This window comes from Apodemus sylvaticus, chromosome 3, assembly GCF_947179515.1.
Source record: "Apodemus sylvaticus chromosome 3, mApoSyl1.1, whole genome shotgun sequence".
In the NCBI taxonomy this organism is placed as follows: Eukaryota; Metazoa; Chordata; class Mammalia; order Rodentia; family Muridae; genus Apodemus; species Apodemus sylvaticus.
In genome coordinates this window covers 148,754,940-148,774,251 of record NC_067474.1, presented here as the reverse complement: position 1 = coordinate 148,774,251, position 19,312 = coordinate 148,754,940, and the positions used below count along the sequence as shown (strand labels likewise).

Sequence of the window (19,312 nt, the reverse complement as noted above, 5' to 3'; positions counted from 1 at the left end):
TTCAAAGGTGAAACGGTATTTATTTAGCAAGTCTCACTCTGTAGTTCTGGCTGACTTGAAGCTCACCGTGTAGATCACCAGGCTGACTTGAAGTTTGCAGAGATTTCCTCCCTTGGCTACCCAAGGAGTCACAAGCATGTGCCACAGTGCCTGGCTGCTCTTGGCGTCTTAGGAGAAATAGCTTGGAGCAGAACTGGCACTCAACGGATTTCAAGGGTCTTAGGGAGTCAGTGTATGAAGCTGCATAGCCTCCGGGGATCGGTTGTGATAGCCTCTGCGCCCTTCTCTGACCTCCTTGCACCTTGGCAGAACAAGGCCCTCTGCTCTCTGTTCCAGCTTGTACCCTTTGCCATTCATCCAGATCCCATCCCATGCTGCCTCCTTGTTCCTGTGAATTCCAAGAGTTCAGGACCACGGTGTGTTGGTTAATCTTCACTGGATCTTAAATCGAGGGGCCAAGAAGTTGTGTGATAGATAGTCTGTCTTCACTGTCATTGTGGTTGGATTTGTAATCATCCAGGAGACCCACTTGGGGGTGTCCACGGCATTTCTAGAGAGGTGTAACTGAAGACTGAAAATCTGCCCCTAATATAGGAGGTTCCTTCCCCAAAGGGGAAAAGGATTGCTGGGTATGCCGCCATTCATTTGCCTGCGTCCCAGTGGTGGCTGCAGAGTAGCCAGGGCCCTCCTGCCTCAGTGCTTGCCCTCCTGTGGCAGACTGTAGCCTTTCCTTAGGCTGCTTTGGTCAGTATTTTGTCATAAGAATGAGAAAGGAGGGAATCTGTTTCATCTTTTATAGCTTCCCCCTACCAAGGTAGCGCAAGTGGAGATATGTGAGACCTGATTCAGTAACTCAGGAAATACTTGTTAGGATTCTGGGGCAAACTTTTATGTATAATACAGGTATAAAATCATGCAAAGAATCTTCTGTCTGTTGCTGGTGTGGTATTCCATATTACATCATAGCCAACACCACAGATAAAAGTCTGTTTGGTCTCTAAGCTTACATCATGCAATTTGGGTTTGACCAGGAGCTTATTCTATAGCCATTGGCTTGAACTTAATAACAGGTTAGTGAGGAGTGTTAGAGTCATATACCTGGCAGGCCAGGCTGACTCCTGCGTGTTCAGTGACAGGTTTCTGCTGCTGGCTGTAAAGTGGGTGCTGTCTGGTCCAGTCTAGGTTTATTTTACATGCAAGGCTTTATGGTAGACCCAACACTGCCTGGGCAGGTGTGTGTGTGTGTGTTTGTGTGTGTGCGCGCGCGCGAGGTTCCAGTAATTGGAAGGTGGAGACAGGAGGCTCAGTAGTTCATTGTATCCTCGTCTATACAGTGAAGTCAAGGCCAGCCATATAGGAGACCCTTTCTCAAAAATGGAGTGGCGTGGAGAAAGTTGGCATCTGAGATTTCAGGGTCTGACTAGACAGTTAACTTCCCACAGTTAGATGTAGTTGGTTGGAAGACAAATGTAGATGGGTCGTCAGACTGCTCTGTGGTGATGGGGTCAGTCTGGGAAAATGAACAACATCAGGGCTGACTTTATCTGTTCAGATGAAGTGAAGTGTTTTCTGTCTGAAGGAGAAAGGCTTTTGCTGGTCATGTGTAAACTAAGAAAGACATGGAGGTATTGTTTGGGTTTACTTTATCATATTTTGGGGACTTGTCTTTAAAATGGTAACTAAAAATTTTAGTAAGAATCATCCTATCTTACTCAGATTTAAAATTTTTTTTAGGTGTGCTAGGGTGACAAATAGGAATAATTAATATCAAAATTTAATAGCTAGAGTAAAATAATTTGGTTTTTAATTTTAAGGAAACATAATTTGGTCCGCTCTGAGCTTTGCATTAACTCAAATGTAAATGTTCATAATCTTAGCCTGTTTCCTGAGTCCTAGCCCAAAGTCGGATTCCCGCCTTCAGCTTGCTGCTTTGTCCTGGCCCTTTGTCAAATTCCCACCCCCAAAAGCTCTCTACACCTAAAGCATTTAAAAATGTTTTAATTATAAAATTTACTAATATCATATCTCATTAACATATTTATCAATATATCTTATTGACATAGTTGTTAACATTTATTTTAACATAAATGTTTTATGATGGAATCTTTACGCATGTGCATATTATATTTTGAGGGGCTGGAGAAGTGGTTCAGTGTTTCAAAGCACCAGTTGCTCTTCCGGAGGACCTGGGCTCAGTTCCCAGCACTAAGGAGGTGACTCATAACCGTCCGTAACTCCAGTTCTGACGCCCTCCTCTGGTCTCTGCAGTCGAAACCCTGACTCATGTTGAATTTCAATATTAGAAATGTATGATCACGTTCTCTCAGCCATTGCTCCCTTCTGTTCCCTCCCACGCTCTTCCCTCCTGTCCCTCCGTCTAATACACAGCTGTCCTGTAGGCAGAGGGTTTCCTCAGGGTTGCTTCCCAAAGCCTGGGGGTGGGGGAGTGGAGCCCCTTACCAGTGGCAATGCTGGGGTCTTTTCCCCTCTTTTTGAGACAGGGTTTCTCTGTGTATCCTTGGTTATCCTGGAACCAACTCTGTACACCAGGCTTTGAACTCTGGGTTTTCTGCCTGGGGCACCAGGTTTAAAGGTGTGGGCCACCGCTGCCCAGCTGCCCAGCCCAACCAGCTCTGCCCAGCTGCCCAGCCCAGCCAGCGGCTATATTACTCTGTGAGCTGGGGATTTGAGAGCACAGTCTGGCCTTGCGTTTACTCTGTGCCTAGGGCTAGCCTTGACCTTCTGGTCCTCTTGTCTCCATTCCCTGCAGCATGTTGGTGCTACTACAGCTGGTTTATGGGTGCTGAGGATCGAACTCGGGGCCTTGGTGCTGGGCAAACTGCTTTCCCAGCCCCCTTGCCTTCACTATTAGTCTACTGTTTAACTTAGCAGATAGAAGTCCCAAGATTGACTATTAAACACTGTTGTGCGATACGTTGTATAACTAAGCTGCATATTCACGTAATTCTGTTTTCCGAGTTTACCCTCATATAATCTAATTTACACTCTGTTTTGTTTTGTGGTTTGAGTCAGGGTCTTATGTAGCTGCCTGACATGGGTGTAAACTCGGGGCCTTTGCAAGAGCAGTAAGTACTCATAACCGCTGAGCCTCCCCTCCCCTCCCAACGTTAATATAGTATTTTGAGACAACTTGATGTTCTTCTGCCTCAGCCTCCTGATGCTGGGAGTTAGAGGGATGTGCTGTCCCCTGCTGTTCCTAACAGGTTTTTTTTTTTTTTCCTGGGCACGTGGTCACACCCATAATGCCAGCCTGGGCACTGGCAGCAGCTGTGCCGCTTCAGCCTCTGAGCACAGAGATTACAATTGTGTCCCTTTTACCGTTTTTCGAGATGGGTCTTTTGTAGCGTAGCTGACTTTGAGCTCAGCCCTACAGCTGAGCATGACCTTGAATTCCTGACGCTCCTGCCTCCCCTCCCCTCCCCTCCCCAGTGCTGGCTTACAGCTGTGTGCCACCGTGCCCACCTTACAAGGTCTTTTTTTTGGATTTGGTTTTTTCGAGACAGGGTTTCTCTGTGTAGCCCTGGCTGTCCTGGAACTCACACTGTAGACCAGGCTGGCCTCCAACCTAGAAATTCGCCTGCCTCTGCCTCCCAAGTGCTGGGATTGCAGGCATGCGCCACCACCACCCAGCTACCTTACAAGGTCTTTATTGGAGAATTTGGAAGAAAAAGAGAGGTTCCCAGGGGAAAAGGCCACTATAATTTCTTCTGGAGAAATACCAGACTTTGCCTCTGTCTCGGGCTTTGGACAGTGACCGTGAGTGAGCAGAGCCACAGAGTTCACGGCGCCTGCCAGGTCAGCTTTGATCTGGTACAACTTGAACCCTCTCTTCTATTCCGCACAACCTTCCAGGATGGAACGGGACTACTAGGCGTTCTCAGCTGGGGCAAATTCCCTCCAGAAGCTGTTGATTAGCTACTTTGCATTCAGTATTTTAAGATTCAAGTTTTATTATATTTTAGCATTTGTGCAGCATTTAGAAACATTTGATGTGTTTTCTTACTGTGAAAAAGAAAAGAATAAAATAAACCTTCCTGTTCCCACCCACCTCTCTCCCAAGTGCTGCTGAGGCTGGGGGTGGTTTTGTGGTATAGACTCTTCAGGGAAATAGACATCTGGGGCTGGTCACTACCTACCCTGCAGCAGGCTGGAGCTCTCGCCTACCTTGAGGCTTTTCTCCCCTCAGGTGACTCTTCTCAAACACTCCAAAGTCCCTTGAGCCCATTGTTACGTACCTTCACCTTCATTATCGTGACAGACATGGGGTTGTACTTTTCCAGTTCAGTCTGACCACACTTTGTTCTATTCCTTTCCTTCCTGGCTCCTAACCATCCTACCCATCCGTCCTATGCTCTATACCTGCAGACAGATTTCCGTGTGGTAGATTCTTATTACCTTAAATGGAAACCGGGCTTTGGCCTCAGTGTCCCTATCCGGTCCCATCATTCTGTTCTTCCATGGCGACCTATTGTTCTGTGTTCCGATCATGCCTTTCCTCTTACTCGGATGAGTCTATCAATCTGGAGCATAGAATACATATGCTCTCTGCTTCACAGTGTATTCTTCACTGATCATACCCCACGTTTAGAGATTTTCATCTATTCACTGGTTAAATAGATCTCTATAACATAGAGTACATGTTCTTCTCCATTTCACAGAGAAGAAAACTGAGAACCAGAGAGATTAAGTCTCTAGTGTCATACAGGCGGTGAAGTAGAAAAATCAGTATGCTGCAAAACAGGCATTCCTTGTGAGAGACATTGTGTTCAGTCTCAGCACTCTGGAGGCAAAGTCTGTGAGTTTGAGAACGGCCTGGTCTATAGAGGAGTTCCAGGATAGATAGCCAGGGCTACACAGAGAAACCCTGTCTTGAAAAACCAAAAAAGGTGCTGGAGAGATGGCTCAGAGGTTAAGAGCACACTGAGTTCAATTCCCAGCAACGACATGATGGCTCACAACCATCTATAATGGGATCTGGTGCCGCCTTCTGGCCAGCAGGCACACATGCAGGCAGAACAGTGTATACATAATACATAATTTTTAAAGAGAGATAGATAGATAGAGAGAGAGAGAGGGAGAGAGAGCTCTTGATAAACATTTGTCAAACAAATCAATGAATAGTTTCTTCTTTGAGCATACAATCTGCGCTTTAGTGCGGTTTCAGATGTCGTTTGTGGCTTACTTGTGTGCTCATGGAGCCTACTTAGCAACTTCATTTTCCTTGATCTGATGTCTGTGGGCATTGCCTCTGAAGCAGGTCCCGGTCTATTCTCTGAGGATTTGGCTGCCCTTAAGCACTTAGTGGTTTTATGTTGATATTATCTGTTTCTTCCTCAAACTGCAGGATTCGGGAGATCAGGCCTGTTCATTCTCCCTTGTTAGCCCTGCGCCTGCTGCAGCGGGTGGAGACTGCTGGGGAGGAGGGGCTGACTTCCAGGCACAGGGCCCTTGCTCTGTCAGGTGTTCTGCCCTCAGCCCTTGGGGGCAAATGCTACCAGCTGACTCTCAGCTTAGAGCAGTCTAGATGGCAGCCTTGGGAAAGCGCCAACTGTGGGTGGGCGGCACCCTGGGCTGCACCGCTCTACTCAAAGAGCCTTCCTTGTCTTGTTCCTTCCATTCTTGGTGGGACCGCTGGAGACTGAACCTTCTGAGCTAACCCACCCTTCCAGCCAGTCTAAACTAGAGGTAAATGACGTACATACACACACACACACACACACATACACGTGTGTGTGTGTGTGTATGTGTGTGTGTGTGTATGTATGTCAGTATGTATATGTTTAACCACTTGTAATCATGAATAACAGAAACTCTGCGTTCAGTGTGGCTTCAACAGGTAAGGAAAGACATTAATAGAAAAGTTCTCTGTGTGGCACAGCAGGTACCAGCTGCCTCCTTCTGACTCTGCTCTGACTTCTGGTATTGATTTCAACCTCAGGATACTATCAGATCTGCTATGCTACAACATCACATCCAAGGGGGTTCCCCTTCTATAATCTTTGGTGTGTGTGTGTGTGTGTGTGTGTGAGTGAGAGAGGGGGGGGGGGAATGAATACATATCTGAATCTAAGTTACCCAGGCTGGCTTTGAGGTCTCAGTGTAGCTGAGTGTAACCTTGAGTTTCTGACCCCCCAGCTCTGGGGTTAGCAGGCGTGTGACACTGTGCCCAGTGTGTGCTGTGCTGAGGACTAGGCACATGTCTCCAACTGACACCCACCCCAGCTCCTTAATTGAAATTTTTAATTAAAATATTTTGGGAAGAGGCAGTAAGCTTTTCTCTGGTAATGGCCTCCTTGTAGCAGATGAAACCCCACGGGAAGAATACGATCTTAGTTGTGGACCGCGCAGCCCAGGATGTCAGGGGTGAGTGAGGCGTTGCCTTGCTGGGGCTCCTTGGGATCAGACGATTGTGTGTGTGCGCGCGGCTGGGGCCTTTTCTTTAAAAATAGACTTGTTAGCCACATTTGGTAGCTAAACCATCATCTGGTCATTTACTAAGGAAATAGCTGCCTGAGACTTTGTCTCAGTGAAGGTGAGGCTCTTTTCCCAGCTCGTCATGCAACCATTGATATCTGTGCCGAGGAGGACAGGAGCCCACATCAGTTCACACACTGAGTTTGATTCCATGCGACTGTGGTAGTGCCTGGGGATAAGGTTCTTCAGATAGGGGAGCACAGAAGGCGCTCTATTTCAGTTGCCTTTTAAATTAAAGAGTAATATGTAAAAGCATTTTGTACAGTTTGAATTTCCGCAATTCCCAGTAATTTAGACTAAAGCAAGGCACCGTCGAGTGCACTGTTTTCATAAGAAGTGCCAGTAAGAGGACGTGCCAGTGGTGGGCTCGTTATGGGGGCAGGGTGGCCTATGGCATCATTCCCCTTCCCCTTAGAAAAGGGTCTGTCTGCTGCCATCTGGGATCAAAGGCATGTACGCCATGTCCAGCTGCTCTGACTTTCAGTGTCTGGTTGTCTTTATGAGACTGTAAACTGGCTTGGATTAGTTAATTCTGGATATACTCTAGTTTAAGATGAGATAGGATGTCTGTCTGTCTATCTATCTATCTATTGATCTATCTAAAGAGAGGAGTTCACTATGTAGCCTTGTCTAGCCTGAACTACATAGACCATGTTGGGACTCAGAGGTCCTCCTGCCTCTGCCTCCCGGGAGCTGGGATGAAGGTATGCACCATCTGGGCCAACAAGAAGCATTTTAACAGGGAGTTAGTAGAACACATTGTTATTACCAACTGGCTATTCCTTACTGGCTTTGAGAACTTAACCTTGGAGCAGGTGTCCTGAATCAGGCCTGGAGCTGGGATCTGGTAATTTGCATTTAAATCTATTTCATTGAAGACTTTGTTCCTAGGTATTTGAGACTTGGCTTGCACGTACATATCAAACGATCCCCTATCTCCAGAGCTTTTCCATAGTCATTCTGGATTCCTACTTCAGTCTCATGTATTTTGGATAGAAAGGTTTTGGTTTGCTGTGAAAGGTTCATGTCCATACTGCTAAATATTGTAAATTTTATCTATTAATTATTTGTCGCACACAAATTATACATTCTGAAAAGTGAGACAGGACAGGCATACAATGAGCAGCAGTCTCTCCACCCCTTACTTTGGAGCCTCCCGTTAGTTAACTGCTGATTTCCCGTAACAATCCTTTGTAGGAAAGGGTGACAGCCCACCAGAGCAGGGTCACTTGACTGTGGGAATGGTGGGGTTTCCTGAGACTGTCTAGGGGAGCACTCCTCGCTGGCTGACATATCCTCTGCTGAGTGAGTCGATCTGAGTAGGAACTGGATCAATTCCAAGAGTTTGCTTTGCAAGAGCAGAGTTCATCTTGAGGGGTAAATGCTCCGTGTGCCGGCCTGTGTGTGCATCTAGCCCTGATTGGTTGTACTGTGCCTTCAGAAGGGGTCAGCCAGCACCTCTCTCAGTGGCATAGGCTTCAGGAACAAGGAACGAGAAACTCCTGAAGTCTACAACCTTGCAGCTCTGGCTGTCCTGGAACAAGTCTGCAGTCTTGTCTTGGCTGTTTTATTTACAGAGACAGAACTTGGGAACAGCGTGATTCCTCTATGCCATATCATGACTTTATTTATCAAATTACAGTACTGTGACGTGGTACAGGCTGGCCACGGCTTGAGGTTTTTGGTATCCTAAGTAAAGATTATTTTGGCTTCATTCCAATTGCTGTACTCAGTGCTATGTACTCGTATGGAATGGTTTATTGATTTATTGTGTGTCTGTGGTCGTGTATGTGTGTGTCCGCGAGAGCGTGTGTTTGTAGGTCAGAAGACAACTTTTTGAAGTAGACTTTTCTCCATTTACCTTTACGTGGGCCTTGGGGATTGAACTTGGATCACCAAGCTTGTGCTACAGATGCCTTTTCCTGCTAAGCCATTTATTACACAGGCCTTCTATAGAGTATGCCTTAAATCAGTTCCACAGGCTCCTACGTGCACATTGTGTACATATAGACAAGCTAGCATAGACGCACAAGACAAATTTATAAAAATGAATTTATGGGCGGGAGGGATCAAACCAAAAACAAAGCACAGGGCTATACTGCCAGTCGGAAGGCTTTAATGTGAAAGGTTCCTGGAGTCTTTCCACCTGTTCTCTGAAAGGCAAGGAGCTCTGGAGACTGTAGTGACTGGGTGCTTGAGCTGAAGGGCTTGTTAGGCTTGTCTGTCTGTCTGGTCTTTTCCTTCCTTCCTTCCTTCCTTCCTTCCTTCCTTCCTTCCTTCCTTCCTTCCTTCCTTCCTCCCTCCCTCCCTCCCTCCCTCCCTCCCTCCCTTCTTTCTCTCCTTCTCTCCCTTCTCTCCCTTCTTTCCTCCTTCCCTCCTTCCCTCTCGCTCTCTCCACATGGTTTTTCTGTGTAGATCTGGCTGCCCTGGAACTCAGTATGTAGAGAGGCTGGCTTCGAACTCAGAGATCTGCCTGCCTCTGTCTCCTGAGTGCTGGAAAAAAAGGTGTACACCTCTACTGTGTGTGTGTGTGTGTGTGTGTCCCTCCCCGTGTGTCCGCCCACCTGCACGTGCGTGTTCCTTTTATTTGGGTTTTGGGTCCCCCCCCCCCCCACGGGGTTTCTCTGTGTAGCCCTGGCTGTCCTGGAACTCACTCTGTAGACCAGGCTGGCCTTGAACCCAGAAATCTGCCTGCCTCTGCCTCCCAAGTGCTGGGATTAATGGCGTGCGCCACCACCCGCCCAGCCCTTTTATTTTTAATCTTTTTGCAATGCTAGTGATACAGTCTAGAAATAATGATGTAGTCTAGGGGCCTTGGTTGGGCTCATTTTCTCTTCCAGTTAAAGAATTAAAAGGCAGGAAAATTCTAAAGTGGGACAGGCCGCATCAGAGCAACCTCAAGCACTGCAGACTCAGAAGTCAAGGGAAGGTGGGTGTGAGGAGACACGCCTGCGGCAGACACATGCAGGGAAGAGACCCTCCCTCTGCAAGCCTCTGCCACGCTGAAAAGCCATCTCTTCTGGTCGGGGGCATGGGGGTTAAAGCCCCAAAGAGCTTTCCTCCCCTACTTTGGGGTTGGTCAGTTTGAAGACAAGATGACTGATAGGTCCACAGCCGCTGTGTGACCTGTCCAGGTCGGGCCTTGAGGTTAGTGAGACAGTCCATTGGCAGTGGGCCTGCTTGTGGGAAAACAAGGCTTTTGTTTGTCTCAGAGGAGGCTGAGGAAGAAGCCAGCCATCTTGGAGATTCACTACCTTTTACCTAGCCATGGCCTCCTCCCCGTCTGTCTACCCACCAGGGAGGCTAGTCTGCCTAACTCCGTGTCTCTCACTAGGTTTGAACCTAGGATGACATGCATGCAAGGCAAGTGCTTTACCACACAACTAACGCCTCAGCACAGTGCATGATTTATATAGGAAGTATTTTTAAACTCAAGAAACAGTCACTAAACTCCGAGCATGTGTGGGTACTGCGGGTACCCTGACCTAGCCAGTCCTGAATGTGTATCATGAGTCACTTTGTGACTGACTTGTAAATAAATCTAAATGAAAGCAAGTCATTTGAGTGCTCTTCTTCCTTCCCTCCTTCCTTTCTTCCCTCCCTCCCTCCTTTTCTCATTAGTTATGGTTTTTACTTGGGGGGTTTGTTCCATAGAAGCGGTTCTCAATTTGTGACCTTTTGGGGTAATGTATATAATATCTGATATACTGTATATTGGTTATTTACATCTTGAGTCCTAACAGTAGCAAAATTACAGTTAGTGCAAGAGAAACAAAAGAATTTTATGGTTCGGGGCACCACAACATGGAAGTGTATTAAAGGTTGCAGCATTAGGAAGGTTCGAGAAAGAAACTACTTCAAGAAGTGCTGGCCTCAAATTTAATGTGTCATGCTAGTATGAAACTCCTTCCTCTTGCCTCTGCTACTTGCATTCTGGGATGGCAGGTGTGGACTTCGACACCCACAAGGCATTTAACTTAGATCAATAAACTCTAAATGGAATATTAAAACATATAAGTCATTCTTGTGATACATTGCTCAGTATGCGCTCCAGAAAGTTCGTGGAGGTAAAGAAAGAATTCAGTGGTAAGTAGGCGATTCTTGCCCTCGGGTCCCAGCTTCTTACTCTCTTCCGCTGTCACTGTCACCCATCACCCCTAGTCCTGGGAAACAGATAAAGTTATTAAAGCCCCTTTTAGTTATTTTAAAATCTGACTAAAGGCTGATTAAACGAGATTTTCTAAGTGAGCAGTTCCTTAACCTTGACTTAGTAAAACATTAAAATAGTCATGGTGTCTGCTCTTGACCCTATTCTGCAACACGGGAGCTAATCCTGAGGTTTCTCATTAAATGCCGGCTTCTGCAATTGCAGAATTACAACAGGCCCCGAGGAGGAGGGGCTCGTGACTGAGAGCCACTTCCTGAGGCACGGTAGACAGAAAATACCCTTCTGGGCAAGACCGAGGCCTAAGACCTGCCCCACCTCTGAATATGGCTAATTATTTTCCCTTGGCCAACCCTGAACTGGTGATCCTCCTGCCTCATTCTACTGAGTATTAGGAACACGGGCATATCCTATCAAAAACCTGCTGATATTCCTTTTTTTTTTGGAAGGTTTTGGTGTTTGTTGTTGTTGTTGTTTTGAGACAGGATCTTTGTATATATAATCTTGGAATTTATTGTGTAGACCAGGCTGGTCTTGAACTCAGAGATCCTCCTGCCTTTACCTCCTGCTGGGATTAGAGGTCTGCACCTCTATGCCTGGCTTTATGGATTCAGTTTTAAGTCTGCATTTTCTCCTTAGTTTATAGGTTCTTTCCTGTCTGCTTTCTTTCCATTTGACTTTTGAGGCTGTGTTGGTCAGCTTCCTGCTACTATAACAAAATACCCAAGGCAGCTAACTTCTGAAAAGTTTCGTTCGGCTTACGGTGTTGAGGCTCACGGCTTTGGTTTGGGATCTGCATGGCAGCGGCTGGTAGTGTGTGGCAGAACCAATTGCTTATTTGGCTAAGAAGCAAAAGGGAAGAGGAGTTATTGGATCCCATAATCTTGTCAGTGGCGTGCCCACTGTGACATAAAGTTCCTACTAGGCCCCATCTTGTAAGTGTCGGTAGTGCCTTCCATTTGGGCCATGGGACCCATGGGCGAGATACTAATACCAAAGTGGCAGCAGAGCCACCGCTGAGCCTCCTTTTTGGTTACTGTAACTTTGGGTTTTAAAGGAGCTGGCGGGTCTTTGTCTTCTGTTTATACTGCCTTGCTGAGGCTTGCTAGGTTTTCATTTGTTTCAAGGTTCTGATACTTGTTTGTCAAAGCTTTTTTTAATCTCAGCTCCTAGGTGTTTTGTCAGGTAATTTTCTTATCTTTCATCTTGCTTTGGTTGCCCTGTAAAGATTCCGTTTGCTGGAGTTCTTTGTACTGCATGGCATTTCATTCTAACCGCCCGGCCCGTTCCACTCTTCTGTTTAATCCTGGCAGGGAGTACGGGCGAGGCCGTGGGAGTGGGCGAGGCCGTGGGAGCAGGGGCAGAGGTACAGCCCTGTAGGCAGAGAAGGAAGGGGGAAGTCCCGGAGCCCACAGGGCCCAGCGACAACCACAGTGGGGGACTTAGTGCTGTGACCCGACAGAGGCAAACGCCACCTGACCTTCCACTCAGCTTACCACCAGTGCGTAGCCCTTTCCTCTGGATCTCTGTCTAGAATCAAGTTGGGGTTCCTGCTCCCATCTCTGGGTTCTCTGAAATTGGAGTCTTGGGATGTGAGACCAGACTCTTTTTTTTTTTTTTGCATGTTTTCCTTGGATTATTTTATTTTACTATTTATTTATTATATTCTCTCTCTCTCTCTCTCTTTCTCTCTCTCTCTCTCTCTCTCTCTCTCTCTCTCTCTCTCTCTCTCTCTTTCTCTCTCTCTCTCTCTCTCTCTCTGGTAAGCACTTGTCACAGCACATGAGGAGGTCAGGTTTGTGGAGTAGGTTTCCTCCACCACTGTATGGGTTTCCTCCACCATCTTGCTGGTGCATTCTTTAGTTCTTAAAATAAAAGCGTACAATTCTTAACTTTTAAAATATTTTTTTTAGGTGTTTGCGTGTTTGCCTGCATATGTGCTCATGGAGGCTGGAAGGGGAGGGGGCTCATTCAGATCCCCTGAGGCTGGAGATACCGGCAGTTGTGAGCTTCTATGTGCATTCTGGGAACTGAACCAGGGTCCTCTGGAAGAGCAGTCGATCCTCTTATCCACAGTGTGTCTCTCCAGCCCATTCCTTGGATTATTTTAAGTCATAATAAAGCTGAAGAAGTGGACTTGCTTTAGAACGTAAATTTTTACACAGCTTTCAGAATTAGGGCTTAGTGATTCAGTCTGGCCATAAATTCTGAGTATGTTTTGTTATTAATAAAAAATAGATTTTGTTGTTGTTGTTTTTAAAATTAAAGTTCATTTATGACTGTCCTGTGCTCTCTGATTACAGTGGTGTCTGGGTCCCTCTGCCTTTGGGTGTCCTTTGTTTATTTTGTTAAAGCTTTCTTGACTCCCATTATTTTAGTTATTTCAGAAAGCTTTGGTGTCAGGTGTGGAACCCAGGGCCTTGTGAGCCCTGGAATCCTGAGTTGAGCTATCAGTGACTTTTACTGCTGTGGTGTTTTACTGATGTACTTCTGAGAGATCCAGATGTGTCTCGCCAATTATTATAGTTTTAGGAAGTGGCAGGCATTGTCTTTGGATGGAAAGAAAAGAAACAAAGTACTTTTTTTTTTTTTAAAACATGTTATGGTTTTAGATGCTTTTCCCACCCAAATGCTGCACAGGGAACAGTAATGCAAATTACCTTCTGCTCACAGACACTCATATGGCTATGTTTGCTCTGTGGGGAAACAAACAGGGGACTTCCATATTTCTTGTTTCCCTTTTTGCTTTGGTAAGACCAGCCTCCCAAAAGATGCGTTGTTCGGGTGAACCGGGCTGAGAAAGCAGTGCTCTTGGCTGACACATTGAATGGCCTCTGGCGTGAGGGACTGGAAGGCTGGAGTGCTGAGAATAAAGATGAGCTGAAGCCTTTCTCCTGAGACTTCATCCTGAGGTGGGGCGGCTCAGGTTGACCTCCAGCTCGCTCTGTAGGAGAAGATGACCTTGAACTTATGATCCTCCTGCCTCTGCCTCTCAAGGGCTGGGACTGCAGGCATGTGGCCCCATACCCTTCTCCCCATGTCCCTTTGAATCTTGGGGCATGTCTGATGAAATTAAAGATTTGTCTGGCTTGAACCTCAGAGGGCTCCTCGCTCACCATTGTGCTCAGGGCAGTTAACGGCTTCATTCAAGTAGGATTTAAAAAAGGATTATACAAGCGTCTGATTGTTTTCTTGCTCCCTGAAATAACATGACTGTAGGCTCTTTATAATGTATTTTTTTAGTTGGTTGGTTGGTTAGCTGGTTTTTTTCCAGACAAGGCTTCTCTGTATAGCCCTGGCTATCCTGGAACTCACTGTAGATCAGGCTGACTTCGAACTCAGAGATTCATCTGCTTCTGCCTCCAAGTGCTGCCCAGCTCTCCCATCTTTGATTATGATGATCGGTAATCATTTAACTCTTTGAAGACAGACATCTGTAAATTTCCTTGTTTTATGTTGCCTTATAAAAAATACTGTTTCCAGGCAGTGGTGGTATATACCTAATCTCAGCACTTGGGCAAAACAAGGAGGCCAGCTTGGTCTATAGAGCAAGTCCCAGGGCAACCAGGGCTACACAGATAAACCCTGCATTAAAAAAAAAAAAAGTCGGGCTGGAGAGATGGCTCAGGGGTTCAGAGAACCAACTGCTCTTCTGAAGGCTTTGAGTTCAAATCCCAGCAACCACATGGCGACTCACAAGCATCCGTAATGAGATCTGACGCCCTCTTCTGGAGTGTCTGAAGACAGCTACAGTGTACTCACATATAATAAATAAAGGTTTCAAAAAAAAAAAGTCGATGAAGAAAGAATACTGTCAGACCCAGGGCTGACCTGGCCTGTGTCAGATGGAAGTGTCCTTGGGCGTGGTGTGCTTTTCAACCTAGCGGCCTGTATTAGTTAATTTTCTACTTCTGTGATAAAAACCATGACCAAGGCAACTCATAGAAGGAAGGGTAAATAAGCCCCTAGGGGCTCTAGAGGAATCAGAGTTGTCACCGTCACAGTGGGCACCAGGCTTGAGAGCTCACATCTCAAACAGTAAATAAACCATGGCTTATAGGCCACACTCCCAATCATGTCCCAACAGTGCCACAAGCCGGGTCCAGGTGTTCAAATGCCAGAGACCGTGGGGGACATCTTCATCAGACCAGCACGTCTCTTAGCCACATGTGGCTTTAAAGAGATGTAAAATGAGATTCCCACCACACCGGTACAATCCTCATTTTCAGCAGTCCTTAGCCAGCTGCTGCTGCTGGCTGCCACGGTGGAGAGTTGTGATCGCAGGCACAGGAGAGGCCAACATCATAACCACAACGTGTGTGTATATGTGTGTGTGTGTGTATGTGAGCGCACGCGCACAGGGACACACACACACACACACACACACACACACACACACACACACAGCCATTCCTCATATTCTGACTGGAATTCCTTGGCAGCTCTGCTCCGTGTGCCATCACTCTGACCTTGTCTAATGTTTGCTCTGTCTCCAGGCCGGCAGCGATGGCGAAAGCATCGGGAACTGCCCCTTTTCCCAGAGACTCTTCATGATCCTTTGGCTCAAGGGAGTCGTGTTCAGTGTCACGACCGTTGACCTGAAAAGGTAAGGCCCGGCTGAGCCGAGGAGTCGCTCCCCGCATGCAGTTCACCCTCAGCTTGGCCCTTCCTGCCCTCTGCTTTGACGGCACATGAAGGAAACAGAAGTTACTCGAGTTCTTTGTTTAAGATTTAACTTGTATAAACATTAGGCTCGATTTACAGTGTCACCACCGAGGCCTAGTTTTTCTATTGGTGCCTTCGCCACCCTCGGCTACTTGTGGTTGAGTCTCCCTTGGAACCAGTTAACCTTAAATCTCTGGGCAGCCCCTCAGGCCAAGGTTTAGAGTGGAAGCAGTGAAACCCTTGAGTTTCTCAGCATAAACACAAGCCACCAAGAGCTTTGCCTTCTGGCCGACACATTCCTAGTCTCCCGCTCATTGTGAACGGCAGCATCTGCATCTCTGTGGGGGCTTCCGAGAGCGTGGCGTGGGCAGCACACACCCAGATGGGGTCCAGTTGCAGTCTGAGGTGGGGAGGGTGAGAGAGGACAGCTGACTAGTGTGCTCTGTTTCATTTAGCCTACTTTCCAGGGAATAGTATATTTTCTGTGATATTACAGCACTTCTGGTATAAAATAAGAGCAGTCTTGCTAGTTGAAGGTGTGTGTCTAGGTTTCTCTCCAGAGGCCAGTTTAAGGGAGGCTAAGAAGAGTTCTGACAAGCTGAAAGCCTCCCCCTGCCCCTTGCCCCCTGCCCCCACGAACTTCTGGTTTTTGTTTTTGTTTTTCCAATATCTCTGAAGAACATGTATGTTCCCGGAGTCCCCAGAGACAGATCTCAGTAGCTTTCCAGTCAGCCAGTGTTCAGCTCCAGGTTCAGAAGGAGCCTGTTTCTGGGGCTGTAGAGTTGGACCCAGGTTTAATTCCTAGCATCTTCATGGCAGCGCACAACCATCTGTAACTCTAGTTCCAGGTGATCATACACCCTCTTCTGGCCTCTGGGAGGCACCAAACATGCAAAGGGTACACAAATATACATGTGGGCAACACATACACACACACAAATTAAAATTTTAAAAATTTGTACCAGCGGAAACTCAAGGATCTGGCTGTGGAACTGTCATGTTTGTAAATGTAATATAAAAATGTTCCCTTTTGCCGGGCAGTGGTAGCGCACGCCTGTAATCCCAGCACTCTGGGAGGCAGAGGCAGGTGGATTTCTGAGTTCGAGGCCAGCCAGGACTACACAGAGAAACCCTGTCTCGAAAAAAACCAAATAAAAAACAATTGTTCCCATTTTTGGTGGCGATTGTTGAACCCAGGGTCTCGTGTGCTGTTAACACAGCCGTCTCCGCAGCCCCATAGCACCCCTGACATCGATGTATAAATGCTGCAGCCTGTGTGCTAGTTACTTTTTAGGTGTTTGAAGTTGCTGACAGTGTCTAGGAAAGCTGTTGTCAGGCGGCTGGGTGACGGCTGGCACAACTGGTGGCTCTCTGTCCTGCGTTGTCATAGAGCCGTTCCCACTTAGGTCAGCCTCCCATGAGTCTCTTGGTGCTTTAGGTTTTACTTTTTCCCTTTTTTCCCCTTTCAAGACAGGGTTTCTCTGTGTAGCCCCAGCTCTCCTGCAATTCTCTCTGTAGCCTAAGCTGGACTCAGAGACCCGCCTCCTCCTGTCCTCGGAGTGCTGAGATTAAAGGTGTGCACTATCATCAAAGTGTGCTTGTTAGCTGGGGCGGTGGTGCATCTTTGGGAGGCAGAGGCAGAGGCAGGGGCATTGTGCACTCACGGCTGGCCTGAGCTGTAAAGTGCGATTCTGTTTCATAGGAGGCATATTTGTTGAAAATAACCATGCAGTCTTTCAGGAACCCCTTTGAGATAGTGTATGAATGTAGAAAATGAGCCTCTGATGTCGGTGAGAGTTAAGATGACTCCAGGCTCCTGGGAAGACATTAATCTGTTCATGGTGGACAGAGCTATTTTAAGAATGAAAGAAGTCATGCAGTAAGCCTTCTATTACTTCTATTTTCCTACATGTATTCAAATGGGAAGTTTCTGAGTATAACTCTTAAAAATAGACCGTACACCAGACACACACACACACACACACACACACACACACACACACACACACATATATACCCTTACTATGTCTAAACTACGTGGCATTTTCCTATTCAGTTTTGTCGTGGAACAAACCAACTGACTGCGATCTTTGCAGAGCTTCCTTTGACCAGCCGAGTACAGTGCCCGGTTGTGTAACAGACAGGAATACGGCACCTGGGGGAAGGGGAACAGAACGTGTGCACCAGGGCCTCTTCACATTTGCCTCCCTGTCGCGCACAGGCTCCATATACAAAACCGTGAAAGCTGGGAAATAGGTGTGTGGGGTCTTAGAGCCAGAAAATACCAAGGATGCACATTTTCTAGGGCGGTGTATCAAATCAATAGCAGAGAAGGCCTAAAGTTACGGCTGGGATTGTTTTGGTTTTCTCTAGAAACCTTACATTTTGTGTCCTAGAGTCAAGGTTTGCAGAATACCCATACCCAGGCAGCAATCCTCCTGTCTCTGCACTCCTCCCAGGTACGGCTATTACAGGTGTTTGATACCACACTCACCTGAAGCTTTCAGGGGATAAAACCAAGGTGCTTCAGGCCCATTGCTTCTGGGTGTGGTCTTTGCTCTTCATCCTTCCAGACCTTTCCCATGGACTTACAGAGTTTTGAACTTGTTTAAAAGAAAGTAACCCAAGAGAGCGAGCGTTGGCTCAGAAAACAACATATAATAAAGTTGTCACTAAAGAGTGAAGTACGCCATGGTATGAAGTTCCTTCCATAATATACACTCAGCTTTAAAGCTCTGCGACTCTTTTTAGAAATCTGTGGGGGAGAAAATACACGCTGAGCTTATTTTTCTGCATATCTTGGAAATTGCCCGCTTTCTGCAGTGAAAGTTCTGATCCCAGAGCATGCCAGTGCAGAGTGACGGCCCCCAGAGCGTCTGAGAAGCCCACTCTGCCCCCTGAAGCAGTGATTGTTGGCTTTCATCCTCAGAGCAGGCGGGCTTGGCTCTGGCACCGTGGCGTGCTTTCTGAGTCTCGGTCGGTGTTAATGACAGTGCTGGCCTATGTGCGCCCTCTGTGCGCCTTCCAACACGGCCATTGCCGGCCCCCCAGTGCAGCCTTAATGCTGTAGTGGGAGTTGTTCCCAAGCCTGTTTCTCTTCATGTGAAATTGTATTCAAGGCACTTTAGATAGAATGGCATCCAGGCCGCAGAAGGAATCTCGATTTCACAATTGCATTCTGGATGAAGCCTGTAGATAAACACATATTAGAACTGGGGGACACTGTCACATGTCATTGTGTGGGGAAGATGCAGGGCAGCTTGGGAGAAAGGAGTAATTAAGGCCCGACTCTGCTCAGAGAGCCCCGCATAAGTTATCCCCAAAACCTGGGCAGGCAGCCTCATCTTCCTGAGGTCAGTTATTTATTCAAGACAGGCCAAAGAGGAGGCTAACCTTCAGCACCAGCTGTGTGGGCGCGCTTTGTTCCAGTCGCCAGGGTACTTTCACCTATTTTCACACAGGTTTTAACCTCTTAATGAATAGAGTTTATTGGTTTACAGAGTTTGTGGCTGACAGGCACATAGCAGTAACCAGGGTCTTAATTTCAAGACTTGAACTACTGTGCTCATTCTGCCCAGGAGTTCCTGAGAGAGAGAGAGAGAGAGAGAGAGAGAGAGAGAGAGAGAGAGAGAGAGAGAGAGAGACAGACAGACAGACTGAGAGACTGAGACTGACTGACTCTTGGTATTCCTGGTGAGAAGGGGAAAGCAGGCAGTGTAAGAAGACTGACTTAGTAGGCGGGGCTTGCGATCTCAGAGTTTGGGAGGCAGAGGCAGGATCTCAGTTGAGTTCCAGGCCAGCCAGGGCTATATAGTGCGACTTTGTCTCAAAAGAAAAAAAAACAAAAGGAAATAAAGTGTAAGATTAGTGATCTGGACTGGAGAGATGGCTCAATGACTAGAGCATAGGCCGCTCCTCCAGAGGACCTGGGAGACCGCTCAGTGTAGAAAGCAGTGTAGAAAGGACTTGCTGGGCAAGCATGAGTCC

At 47.0% G+C, this 19,312-nt stretch overlaps 1 protein-coding gene across 1 annotated transcript in view; it reads left to right on the top strand.

Annotated features, from left to right (window-relative positions):
* The window catches only part of Clic4 (chloride intracellular channel 4), a 57,636-nt gene that overhangs the window by 17,835 nt on the left and 20,489 nt on the right, over positions 1 to 19,312 (top strand). Inside the window, exon 2 of the mRNA XM_052177722.1 lies at positions 15,157 to 15,266. Within this exon, the coding sequence (XP_052033682.1) occupies positions 15,157 to 15,266 (110 nt within the window). The remainder of the gene's footprint in view (positions 1 to 15,156; positions 15,267 to 19,312) is intronic.